Genomic DNA, 13,593 nt, shown 5'->3' on the forward strand with positions numbered 1-13,593 from the left:
TAATAATAATAATTGCATATTTGCACAAACAGCGCTAATATATATGTTATATCGTAGTGCAAGTATAAATGGGGAAATATCTATATATAGGCCACATACAGTGGAGTCCAAAAGTCTGAGACCACTTTGTGGATCAAGGAAAAAAATAATTTATTAAAAATAATTATTATAATCTGGAAAAAAAAGAAAACATAATATAATTGAATATCCAACTTTATAAATCAAAAGTTTACTGTTTTTCAGTATCGCTGTCTGTCATTACATTTAATGCAAGTGTTTATATTATACATATTGTATAATTTAAAGAAAGATTTCCAAGTATTTAAAAAACATTTAAACATTTAAACCTGTATGTCAGATATTCCATTGGTATTAACCCAAATTTAATCTTATGCAGGGGTCTATATTTAATATAGTACACTAATTATACACACAGTGCATCAGTGATAAACATCCAGTGATACAGTGTAAAAGTAAACAAATAGGCTACTGAAACTTTAAGTGCATTTACCTGCCGATACCTTCGTTCTTTTACCTTTTTACTTCAGTAAAGGATCTGAAATTTACGTCATTGTGTTGGTTTGTATCGTGTGTTTGTTTTTTTGCCTCCCGCCTCGTCTGCTACGTAATAAAAACAGGATACATTTATTTATTTATTTCATAGACTACTTAATGACTTACAATAATTTGGCAAGTTGCACGAGTCTGGCTTTGTCTTCTCTTCAAGAAAGTTTTTGAGGCTTTGCAGTTGGGATTTTCTTAAAGGATCTGTTCACTGAAATTATTTTTTAATAAGGAATGAAAAGGCCCCAAATCAAAACAGCTGATATTTTTGTGCACCCCAAATAAAGTTTACTCCCATTGTATTGGCAAAGAGGCAGAAATCGCATAGATATTGATAAAAACCTAAATAAAACCAAAAGTATCTGAATGGTTAGATGCCTTAACAGGTACATTTAGAAAGATTTTTTTCCCTTTGTAATTTTGGTGAACTGAGCCTTTAATGTTCTGAAATTGAATTCAGCCGCTGTTGGAGATACGTCCGTCTTCACTGAAGAGAGTCAGGTTTTTATCCGAGCTGCTTCTGCTGTTAAAATAGCTTAAAGAGATACAAACTGTTCTCTAGCCATCGCCGTAAAAATTGTTTTTTCTAAGCCACAGTGAGAATGCAGCCTCACTTTGTGTGTGTGTGTGTGTGTGTGTGTGTGTGTGTGTGTGTGTGTGTGTGTGTGTGTGTGTGTGTCGGGGTGCTAGTGCCTGAGCTGTGGTGTGGCTCCCTCCCCCCTGAGTAAACTAGCCCCAGCATCTGTTAGTCTTTTCCACTTAACTACCTCTTGCTATATCCAACCTGTACTTATCCCACGGTAGAGCGCCTTCCTCTGTCTCACACTGGGTCCCACTGTCCTTGGGAGGGGAGTATGCTGTGGATATCGACCCCCACTAACACACACACACACACACACACACACACACACACACACACACACCCCTCTGTCCGTGTCTTTGACCTTGAGAGGGAATGTATGTAGACCCTCACCAAGAGCACACCCAAAGCCATACATACATGGGCCTGTATAGCCTCCTTATAGAAAAATGTGTCATGATTGATGGCTCTGGTTCTTGACACATTCCCTCACTTTCCATACTGACCATTAATGTGAGAGAGCCTTTGATAAAGGCAAAAAACAATTCTCTCTTTCTTATATGCACCTTATGGTCCGTGTCAAATATAGCTCATATTACAGGTTTTGAAAATACTTTATTCCTCTCAACAACTTTGAAATTGTTCCTAGTTATTTCTGGCGGCTGAATTAAAATAGTGCTGTCGGGGCAACAGTACACTATAAACACAAACTAAAACGTTATACAAGCTGCAGAGTAACAAGACACAGGAGTAAACAGGAGATACCGATCTGTGGCCTCAGCATTATTGAAGCCATATTCTTCGAGCAGTCAAACTAGGAGAGCAGAGAAGCACTTGAGGCCCCTGTTGGGACAGAACAGCTGAGAGGCCGAACCCACAGAGGCCTGGCTGTTCTCTTTGTAAACAGACGAGGGCGACATTTCTGTTATTTCTTTCCTTAAAGTCACGTCAGGCTCATTTGCTTGGATTCAAGGTGTAGAGTGCTACAGAGATGCTCCGGCCTACAAATCATATTCTTTAGATGCGAGGGGAACATGCTTGTTCGGTGCAAGCCCCAATCAAAATCGGATAATCATTTTTATATTTTTTGCAGAGAAAATGAAATGCAAAAATGACCATTCCAAAAAATGCACTTTGCATATCGTTCAGCCCTCAAACTAAACTAACAACCAATTTCCGTCACATTTTGGTTAAAAATAAAAAAGGCAATCTGAACTTTTTTGTCTCAAATTTACAATATTTAAAGTTAAATTTATTAACTTTTTATATCTATTTTTCAATTTATGTAAAACATAAATATCATAAATGTTAAATATAACTATTTAATGTGCAACTTAAATATTTTTGAGTTTTATCATTAATATACATATTAAATATGTATACGCTAATTAAAGAAATCCAGGGCGATGAGGAAAAAGACCTTTAACAGGATTGTTGCATTTTTTTCCTTTATTTTGATATTCAGAGAACAATGAAACAGAACATGTTATTTGAAAGATAAGTGTATATAATATTATGATTGATGTTCTTGTTTTAGATACGTGTTATCAAAAGATGTTTTGTTTAATACACAGTGGTGTCTTGTAATTCCATGTGAGATGGGACAAATATTTGGTATAAAAATACAAACTTACTTAGATTTAAATACACTTGAAGTATTAAAAGTAAAAGCAGAAAAATGTTTCCTGTGGCTGTTGCACTATTGTGTTGCTCATAAAGTAGCGTAAAAGCATTTTACTGTTGTAGTTGGGTGACGTGGAGGTCATTTTTAGCTGAAACCTTCAAATAGCTTATTTTGGCCAACCAATAGTCTGAACCATAAAATGATTGAAAAGAAATTAAAATGATTAAAATAGTTAAAAGGAATAGCAAAAAATTATCACATTTGAGAAGCTGGAAACATGAAACATTTGGTTGATAATTATCAGAATAGTTGCCAGTCAGCTTTCTACCGATCGATGAATCTCTGGATCACGGGATTTAGAATATAACACGGCGGTTTAGATTTAACAAAGATGCATAAGTGATATTAGAATTTAAATTCACTTTTCAATTTATTACTTGGATTAGCAAAGCAAATGTGAAAGTTGTAGTAAGGCATTAAGTAGTAAGACACATTTAGCAAACAGATGTAAGAAGTCTGCAAATTCCACTCTAACTGTTGTACATGTGTAAATTATTTTGCGCCACACTGGCTGTCGATTTAAGTTACACTTAACCGTGTGCCCTGTCTGAAATTTTAGTTTAGAGTTTAAGGCAACATTTTTAGTCTGAAACTGATGAGTCATCAGCGAGACACAATTCAAATATCCTGACTCTCCACCTTCTTTTTTTATTGCTTACAAAGAAGGATTAAAAGAAACGTAGAGAAAGAGGAAAAAACATCCTTCATGTGGGTCAGGGATCAGACTCATAATGACAATATAGTTGATGGACCATGGTCAGCTCACCGGTACAGTACCATGTGAATATCCTTCTCTTTCCAGCCCTCTGTCAACAAATTACAAAATATATGGGAGCCTGAATTTGAGTGTGGATTCAGTCAGTTACTTATTTTGGCGTTGGCAGAGGGCATAATGCCACGACAGCCTCATGTAGTAACTCCTGGTTCTGAGTAAGCAGGAACTGACTGTTTATCCCACATCCACCAAGAGCTGGGTTCATCCAGGGCTTTCAGAGTTCAGGAATCAGTTCATTTCACATCCACCGCTCTCCAGTGGTTTACAGAGGTTTAGGAATAACAGACTGTGTCCCAATTTTATGCTTTATACTATCTGTATACAGTGTGTACTATAAACTAAACTTTACTCTTATTTGGGTTATTATCAAGAAATTAACATACTTTACCATTATATACTAAGGAAACAATACATCAATCAAAATGCATCTTCAAAATGTAAATGCCAGTTGAAGTTTACAAAGAGAAATGTGTCTTCAAAGATCTTTCTGGAACTGTCCCACCATCACTGTTTTGCATGTACGAAATTCTGTCACTTTTTCCAGTGTGAACACACTTAAAAATACCCAGCATCACTTCATAGGCGCTACAGGCTTTGTACAACTTAAAGATGCCCTGCAGAGTTTTCTTCCAGGCAAAAGTTTTTGTTTACCTTCACTGTTACGCACCAAATGGCATTGTGTGTATCCCTGAAGTCTAACAAACCTCCCTCGTAAAACATTTGCAAAGCTTGTTTTTCTCTTAAATGTTTGACATCTGCATTGTTTACATGCAGGTTTAGTAGCTTGCAGTCTTCTTCGCCGCCTCTATCGGCGCATTAGAGTGTTTCTTTCACGTGATGAGCTGTGACCTGTTGATCAGTGGAATAGTATGAAGTCATTGGCTGGATGTGTATTGTGTCATCAAGTGCAAAGTAAGACAGACCCACTCATTAGAAAACAATTCAATAAATAAAATAACCTTTAAAAACTCCACATGGAACCTTTAAGAAAACAGTTATAATGATTTTTTTTTTAACAGGCATCTGCACAGACGAGCCATGTTAGTGTCAAATATCAGTGTGTGTTAAGAGGTCTGATAATCATCACGACAATGTGTCACTGTAAGACAATATGAGGAACTAGAGTTCAGCTGAGGACAAACAGCACTTGAAAAGCGTGTACAGATGTTTACAAACCTGCATGGTTATTTATGTGGCAAAGAGGTCAAGTCTTTAAAAATGATAAAAACCCATTAAAAACTGTGTCAGCCAAGAGAAAACGTGGTCACAAGCAGAATCTTGCCAACAATGACTGAAGGACATTTGATCGTACAGATGTTAAACACCACAAACATAAATATAACCTTAGCATTGCTTTAAAAGCTCTGACCACTTATATCCAAAGTGAGCACACAAAGATGCTCTTCATGGTGTAAGGATCACAAACGTTTCAACACAAAGCAGTGGACTGTAACTTGGTCTGACTGATTATTTTTTTTTTACCCTTTTTAACACTTAAAACATTCAAGAGACATTTCATGAAGCAGCAGATCAAAGAACCTTTAAGGGAAGTAGTTCGCCGCCTGTTTTATCCCTCAAACAAATGGACAGTTTCAATCTTGAGTTTTCAAGGCAGGACTTGTTTGACGGCATTACACAGACAACAGACACTGGTCTGAGGGTGAATAATGGCCCTGTTGTGCTTTGATACTGATGTACTGTTGTTTTGGTTCAGTTCCTCCACCCACTGCAGGGTTTTCCCCCGGGAATTTTTTTAGCCAAGGTGGTAAGCCACCCAGAACCTGACGCATCGAGGCTTACGATCAGTTTAGTTAGTTGATGACGGCCTAAACAACAGTTGCACTTATTAATATATATGGCATTTGCTGTATAAAGTCATTCTTTTACTCTTTCCCTGTTCTTTTTCCCTTTTAATTTTATATTTCCTAAAAGTGCATTAATTTTTCTGACATTAGCAGAAGTGGTGTTGTTTCAAGCGAGGAGGCCCACCTCAGCTGAAAAACACTGTGGGAAGCCCTGCGCTCAATTTAAAGCTATTAGTCAGTCGCTAAAAGTTAGCCTCACAAAGCCAGCTTAAATCTGACATTTACTGATGAATACGTCTGCCGAGAATCAACTGAGCTCAGTGACTGAAAGCCAGATCAACAAAGTAGATAATTATGTATAATGATGTCTGGATAATGATGTGACTCACTGAATACTGAAACCTCTAAAGTTCCTGACCAGGTGGGGTCGATTTCAAAATAAAATATAATTCCTTTATTTGAAAGGCATATTTGTCTCAGGACAGACTAGCTGATAGAACATTTATTGAGTCACAAATGCTTTGTTCATGTTGTTGTCTCTGTGAAGGAAAGCCGTTGTAAATCATCTGTTGCGCAGATTCCTGACCTGAGCAAACGTCTATTGAGCTTTGCCAGATCACAAAGTAACAAAGCAACATTCGTGGGCTGACTTTGCAAGGCTAACCATAAATACCTGACTTGTAAAGTGAGATTCGGATATGCTATGCATGTTGTGTGTGGGTAGGAGTGTCAGGTGTGCTGTAAACCCACAGTCTTGTTTTGGACTATTTACATTTTGTCACGTCTCGACATTGGCACCATGTTGCGAGTGTGGCGGTCGTCAGAGTGCAGGAGCTGAATTTGTCTGCTTCTCTGGTTGGGGTAGGTCTGAAAGAGAAGAGTCTGGAGGTGGTGTAGGGGGATTGGATGGTGGCTGTATGTCACTGTTGAGCCTCCTCACCCGCAGAGGGCTCCACCTGTGTGACAGCTGCCTCCTCATGCTCCTCCTCTTGGGCTTTCGTGGCCGTCTCCTCTTCTCCTCGCTTGCTGCTGGCTGGGCACGGTCACTCAGCGTGTCTGAGGACTCGTCGATGTACGCCAGGTTCTCCCCGAAGAAATCCAGCAGCTGGCAGCTGGCTGAGGAGGCAGTGTTGAGGGGAGGGGAGGGAAGGAGGATTGGGGGGAAGGAAGGAGGGAAAAGTGGGGCAGGAGGGGAGGTGTCTGTGCAAAAGCCAGGGGCAGGTGTATGTTTGTGGTTATTGGTTGCTACAGATCCATATTTCTCTGCTGGAATCAGTTTGTCTTTCTCTTGTGCTGTGCCCATGTCTGCGGCTCTCGTTCCTCCTCTCTCCATGGTGCTGATGGCACAGTAGTGCTGGAACTGGTGCAGCGCCATGAAGGACGAGGAGACCGAGGAGCCCTCTGATCTGGAGTCATAAGGAGACTCGGATCCAGAGAAAGATTCTCCCTGCATGGCTGCACCTGCCGAGTCCAGCTCCAAGGTGGAGCGGGCCACAGGGAGGGAGAATGAGCGGGCCAGCAGGTGAGGAAACGACCTGCCCTCCACCTGCAGACTCACATCAGGGTTAACCCTCAATCCGGGCCCAGCAACGCTGACCCGTGGCCTGGGCTTAGCCACCTCCGACCTCTCGAGAGACGAATGGGCCTCCAGCTGGCTCATGGAGCTGGAGAGACCGGGCCAGCGGTTCGGCAGGTGTCCATTCTCAGATCCCCCTCGAACCCAGTGTCCCAAAGTATACTGGGCACCCCGACGGATGCGACGGCGCTCACTGCGTTTCCAGCGCCGGCGCTGCAGGAGGAAAGGGTCGTTGAACTCCAGAGGGTTTGGGATCCGGAAATCCATGGACATGTTCTGGATGTTCTGGGTCCAGTCTGTGGCGTGGGCCCTCAACTCCTCCATCTAAGAGAGACATTAGCAGGAGAACAGAAAAGATAAGGGTCTAAACAAGATTACTTGCAGCTCTTCCTCTCTTGCTATAAATTCCTGCACCATATATCTCTCACCTCAGCACGGGTCCTCTTAGACAGCACCCTCAGCCAGTTGCCTATCATGGTAAGGATGGAGGCAAAGTAGGCAAGACCAAACACTATCCACAACCACACCAGAGGCTTGAGGAACGAGCCACTCTCAGGACCACCAACTGGACACAGAGAAAGTGGGGTTGAATGTGTTGTGATGTTCCAATGATCTTCCACAGAGATAATCGGTTTTCTTTTGCTCCCCAAAATGGAAAGTCGTCAGGGGTCTGCTTCACAGAAATCCTAGGTTACTGTTTCTGAGTCTATGGAAGTTGTTTTAACACAACAACAACCACAACACTAGTGACGTTTTTTGTTTGAGATCTGTTAATAACTACTTAATCTACTAACTACTAACTAATTAATCAAATAATGGTTTCAGCACTAATTGTTTATGCTGCAGTGATAATGAGTTAAAGTTTGCAGTGCACCACTGTGAGGTCAAAGTTCAACAAATTTGAACTTTCGGTGTGGCAGACTGTTAAAACATAGATAAATTAATAAGTTACATTTCTAAATGGATCTATTGAGTAACAATCATACTGAGACAAAACTAAATAAAACTTGCAGGGTGGCATGAGCCTACAGATTCAGCTGACATTTCTTACAATGGGGTTGTTTGTGCGTTTTAAAGCCTGCATGTCTCTGAAAAAGTCATTTCTCCAGGTAGTTGGACCAGATCACAAAAGGCTATAAAAAATTCTGATGTATCATTTGGACTAACATGAGGAATGTGATGATATTACAATATTGTTATTGACAATATGTAGGTGATAATATAGTATCCTGAATAACAGTCATCAAAAGACTAAAAAATGTACATTACATTTCAATTTTAACAACTTGATTCTTTGACTTATAGATTATTTTTCAACCAATTAGATAATATTTGTTTCCAGATCAGCACTGCTGCCTTGAAATGTTGGTGTAACTAAATCTAAAAAAAAATAAAACAGACAGAGCAAAAACTACAAACCTGGAACCTTATTCACAAAACACCGTAAGGCTAAAAGCAGCTTCTGACTGGCAGAGTTTGGAAAAACTTTTGGGGGGATTTCATGAAGCAGTGTTTAGATTTTCTTATTTCCTTCCCTGATTATCATCTTGTGACTCTCAGAATCACCTTGCTATTCCTTGTGTGGGGTTTTCACCCCCAGGTTGGAAACCACTGCTCTTGACCAGTTTGAAAGGAGACACACATGAGGTTGTGTGTCAGTACCTGGTACGAAGTCTCCAAAGCCAACAGTGGTGAGAGTGATGACCACAAAGTAGAGTGACTCCAGAAACGACCACTCCTCCATTTTCTGAAACACGACTGTCGGCACGGCAAGGAAGATAAGACAACCAATCAGGATGGAGAGAACCGCTGAAATCACACGCACAGTGGTTGGCCTGACCTTACGTTTCTACAGGGGGAGAAAGAAAACAGCAAACACAGAGGCAGCATAAATAATAAATAATTATTATTACTTAAGACTGTTGTGATTTAAAAACAGAACAAAAGAGGACAAGAATAAAATTGAAATTAAACAACAAAAGGTGAAAAATGTGGATGTAAACACACTGTATCTAAACACACTGTATCATGTCTACACTTTTTACATGGCCAGTGTTTGTGCAATTTGTTGGTGTATCCTGCAGTCATTTCTTTAATTCCATTAATCTATATTTAATTTAAGTACAACCAACAAGTTATTTTATATCCTGTAAAATCTATGATCAGTCCATAGTTTCATTAAATAAGCTTTTTTTGACAAAATGATCTGAACTAAAAATCACCTTTTTCCCTGCCGTGCTTCTGAATAAAAACCTCATTTGCTGATGAAATGCAAAAGGAAAAAAAAAAAAAAGAAGCCATGGACCTTGAATCTACTATGTCTATGGTCAAAAATGAACTTTCACATGTAAGCTTTTTCGGGAAGCTGTTTAAATATTTACGTTTCTTGGTTGAAGATCCTTGGCTTTACAGGTGCAGGTAACATCTGAGAATAGAGAATTAAATATGTGACCTTGTTATTGCTGCCATACACAGGCTCAGTTGCTCAGTGGTGAGCAGAGGGCAGCAGCTGCAGTGTGTGTCACCTTCACAATGTTAAAGTCTGCAGGCAGTGCTGGTAACAGCCACACACCCTGTATAAATACAGGTTTAAAATAAATTATAGTCTGTAGAAATTTTATTTGCAGTTCATGTTTTGTGACTTTTGTCGAGGAAGCAGCTACTTTAGTTGCATTAATCTCCAATTTTGTTGATATGCTTCAAGACTACACAAGTCTGAACACGCTTCTACACTATTAAAGATTAATGGTTTCATTCCAGTTGAACAGTAAATGAGATTAAATTCTTGCATTTCTTATAATCAGAAAATTGAGAATTATTCACTGCTGAGACAGCAATAAAAAAAACACAAGGTCCAGGCCTCATACACAAAGGTGCTTAGCTGTGATTCAGACAGGTGTAAATCACACTGAGGTTTGGTTCCTGGGCAGGACAGACCATTCTCACCAGGAAGAGGGTCTCAATCTTGGCCACAGCTCTCCGAAGCACTGTGCCCATGTGGTCACCCACTCCAGCTAGCAGTATGCCAAACATGGGGATGCCCACCAGGGCGTAGCACACGCAGAACAGCTGGCCATACCATGTCCGAGGAGACAGGTTCCCAAAGCCTGTTTAAAAAAACAAAAACAACACAAAGGCCTTTAGCTACTTACATGTGTCAATATGCTTGCAAGTTCTAAAGAGACTCTTTAAGAAGATATTTTAATTAGGAGAGCTTTTTATACAGTATACTGTACATAGACTGTGCCCCTATAGTTTGTGAACATTTTCTGTATCGGTAATTTCCATTTACAGTCAACCAGAGCCCCATTCTGACGTGTCTTTTGGACTAACATGAGGAGTATGATGGGGTCATCAGTTCACACAGACTACTAATACTACTAATACTAATGTCCAGTTCACACACAAGGATTTAAGTGCTTAGTATTTAAGACCAAAAAGAGAAACAAAGGACATGTTAACTATATTGATATTGACAATATGTAGATAATAATGTAGTAAACTGAATAGCAGTCATTAATAGACTAAAAAATGTCATAAAATAAGGGATGTGTCAGTCCTACTTTTTGGGAAGTAGGAGGAATAAAAAGAGCAATTCACAAAGCCTTTCAGTACTAAAACTCCTCTGAGAGCTTAGAGGCAGACCAGAGGACTCCTTAATCACCACGACCTACTCAAAGTCTATCAAAATGAAAATAAATAAACTTTATTTATATATGACTTTTCTTAACAATGTCATAAAGTGCTTTACAAAATGAACTAGCCACCTACCTATGGTGGTAATGATGGTACCACAGAAGAAGAAGGCAGAGGCCAGGTCCCAGCGGCTGGTGAAGTTGGCAGGGAGGCTGCTCACATCCAGGCCTGCGTCCACCGCAGACACCACTTCCTGCAGGGGGGGATGTAGGTTATTTAACTGTAGATTCATCCTCTAACACAAATCTGTACACAATATCAGCTCGTACCTGCTTTGACATAGATTTGTTTAGCTTTATTTGTTCATTTCTGATTTATTTATTACTCTTGTGTGTATGTGAGTTCAGACTTAAGTAGAGATCACCTCTACATCATAATCATCATAGGTTCAAGTCTGATTAATGTCAATTTTCTTTTTGTTGTGCCAAACATTAACATACAAGATAACATACTTGATGTGCAAGTTTCCTAATACTGCCTTTAAAGCAGTATTCAGAGCAAAGTTTATCCTGCAATTTACCACAGTCTACTGCGCCACGCCAGTCCAGTTGTTGGAGGTAGTGCACCTACAAGCTAGTTTTCAGACTGACAATAATCAACAGATATGAAGTTTAAATTTATGAAATGTTGTTGCTGTTCACCATCAATATTATTTATTTATGCCAAACAACATCCCTGTTCTTCTGTTCTTCTGAATATCATCACAAATCTGACACTGTAAAGATAAATATTAAGTATCACATTTCTTTCTATCAGAGATTTTGAGAAATATGTTCCATCTTTAAAAAATAAAATAAATAAAACAGTTCAAAATAAAATACTGGTATGTCATTTTTTATATACACTATAGTATATATGCATCTAGATAACTTGATGTAATTAATGTATTAATTAGTGCCACGGGTGCTCAGTACCGAGGCACTCCTCTACAGCTAGAATAGCTGAGAGGAGTGCCTCGGGGCAGAGCCCTGAGGCATCTATTAATATTCTGTTTCGGGTTTATTATTCTTCCGCCAAATTTCGGCGCGTAGCTCGTCCCGCAGCTTTGAGAAAACCCCGGTAATATATACATCAAAACGTGCGTCTTGATCCCGCAAGGGGTGCTATGACTTTTGGTGTTAAAATTCAAATTTTTCCCAAAGTTATTCCCAAAAAACTGGGAATAAATAATGCATTAGAAATGCATTGGAATTTTCTTTAGAAACCCACCTTTTTTCGACAAAATGGCACCTTTTTGCTGAGTCACCCAGCTCTCTCATACCTGCACGTAGAAATGTGATTCAAACTATAAAACGGAGGAAAACTTCTGCTCTCTCAAAAAGACAGGAACTGTTTTTACATAACATGTAAACTTTTCAAACTGTGAGCACTCAAAGGAGGAGTGCAAATCACTTTTTCTTCAAAGTTAGAGTGAAAGCGTCAGTTGGCTAGAGTGCGTGAAGCAGTAAAAAATAACCTTTATTTTTATTTTTAACTCGAGCTCGCGGCCAAACCGTAAAAAGGAGACGAATAATTCTTTCTGAAAATGTAGACATAGTTGTTGGGATTCATAAAATGTAACTTTGACAGACAAAATTTAAACGGGGGTGCCGAGTCCGGCAGCAATACCTGTCTCACTCTCATTGACACCTAATGTAATCGTCTTTTTTCTTCAAAAGAATCTCTCTCTGTCTTCGCACTGAGCTTCCTCACTCATTTTAAGGAATATCTGAATAAAATAGAGACTGTAGAAACTTCTGGCTTCAGTGTCTGTCACGGTCTTTTCGGTTTATGAAGAGAAGTAACGGTTTTCTCATAATTTGCAGTTGTTTGAAGCCATGTAGAAGCCAAATTCTGGGCATTTTCACACAGTATAATAAGGCATAAAAATGGCAAAAAACATCATAGTATAGTCAGGCACAAAACGTCATAGTATAGTAAGGCAAAAAATGCCAAAAAAAGTCATATTATAGTAGAGCATAAAAATGTCAAAAAACGTCATAGTATTGTATGGCATAAAATTTAAAAAAAACATCATAGTATACTAAGGCATAAAAATGACAAAAAAACGTCATAGTATAGTCAGGCACAAAACCTCACAGTATAGTAAGGCATAAAAATGCCAAAAAAAGTCATATTCTAGTAGAGCATAAAAATGGCAAAAAACGTAATCATATAGCATGACTTGAATATGTCAAAAAATGTCATTGTATAGTATGGCATAAAATGTCACAAAAACATAATAGTATATAAAGGCATGAAAGGTCATAAAAACGTCACAGTATGGTAAGGCATTAAACGCCAAAAAACATCACAGTATCATAAGGTATAAAAATGGCAAAAAACATCATAGTATAGTAAGGCAAAAAATATATCAAAAAGGACCATAGGACAGTAAAGCCCCAAACCAGGGATTGAATCCATGACCTTGCCAGTGTGAGGCAGCAGTCCTGACCATTGTACAACAATACTTCTGCATCACAAGCTCATGGTATAGCATGATATTAAGGATATTTTAGCATACTAATCCATGATATATCACAAAAGATTGTCCATTAGGCATAAAATGTCATGAAAACATAATTGTATGATAATTGTATAGTAAGACATATAAATATCAAAAAACATCATAGTTTAGGATGGCGCAAAAATGTCACAGTATATAAAAGCCTGAAACCAGGGTTTGAACCCTTGCCCTTCTCAGTGTGAGGGAATAGTCCTAACCATTTTACCATCATGCTGCTGCATTATGAACGCCTTGTATAGAAAGGTATATAAAATATCAGTATACTACTCCGTGACATATCATAAAAAATCATAGTATTGTGAGGCATAAAATATTATAGTATAGTAAGGCATAAAAATGGAAAAACAATTCATTGTATACTGTGGTGTGAAAATATCAAAAAGCATCATAAGAGAGTAAAGCCCCAA

At 38.8% G+C, this 13,593-nt stretch overlaps 1 protein-coding gene across 1 annotated transcript in view; it reads right to left on the bottom strand.

The window, feature by feature from the left end:
• Positions 1-5,990: 5,990 nt before the first annotated feature.
• kcnk4a (potassium channel, subfamily K, member 4a) overlaps positions 5,991-13,593 on the bottom strand; it is a 15,739-nt gene continuing 8,136 nt past the window's right edge. Inside the window, exons 4-8 of the mRNA XM_023407376.2 lie at positions 10,756-10,873; positions 9,931-10,091; positions 8,647-8,833; positions 7,413-7,549; positions 5,991-7,308 (exon numbers count right to left, since the gene is read on the bottom strand). Of these exons, the coding sequence (XP_023263144.1) occupies positions 6,229-7,308; positions 7,413-7,549; positions 8,647-8,833; positions 9,931-10,091; positions 10,756-10,873 (1,683 nt within the window). The 3' untranslated portion in view covers positions 5,991-6,228. The remainder of the gene's footprint in view (positions 7,309-7,412; positions 7,550-8,646; positions 8,834-9,930; positions 10,092-10,755; positions 10,874-13,593) is intronic.

The sequence above is a fragment of the Seriola lalandi genome, unplaced genomic scaffold, assembly GCF_002814215.2.
Source record: "Seriola lalandi dorsalis isolate HSWRI2012SDOR001 ecotype SW California unplaced genomic scaffold, Sedor1 jcf7180002054333, whole genome shotgun sequence".
Classification (NCBI taxonomy): Eukaryota; Metazoa; Chordata; class Actinopteri; order Carangiformes; family Carangidae; genus Seriola; species Seriola lalandi.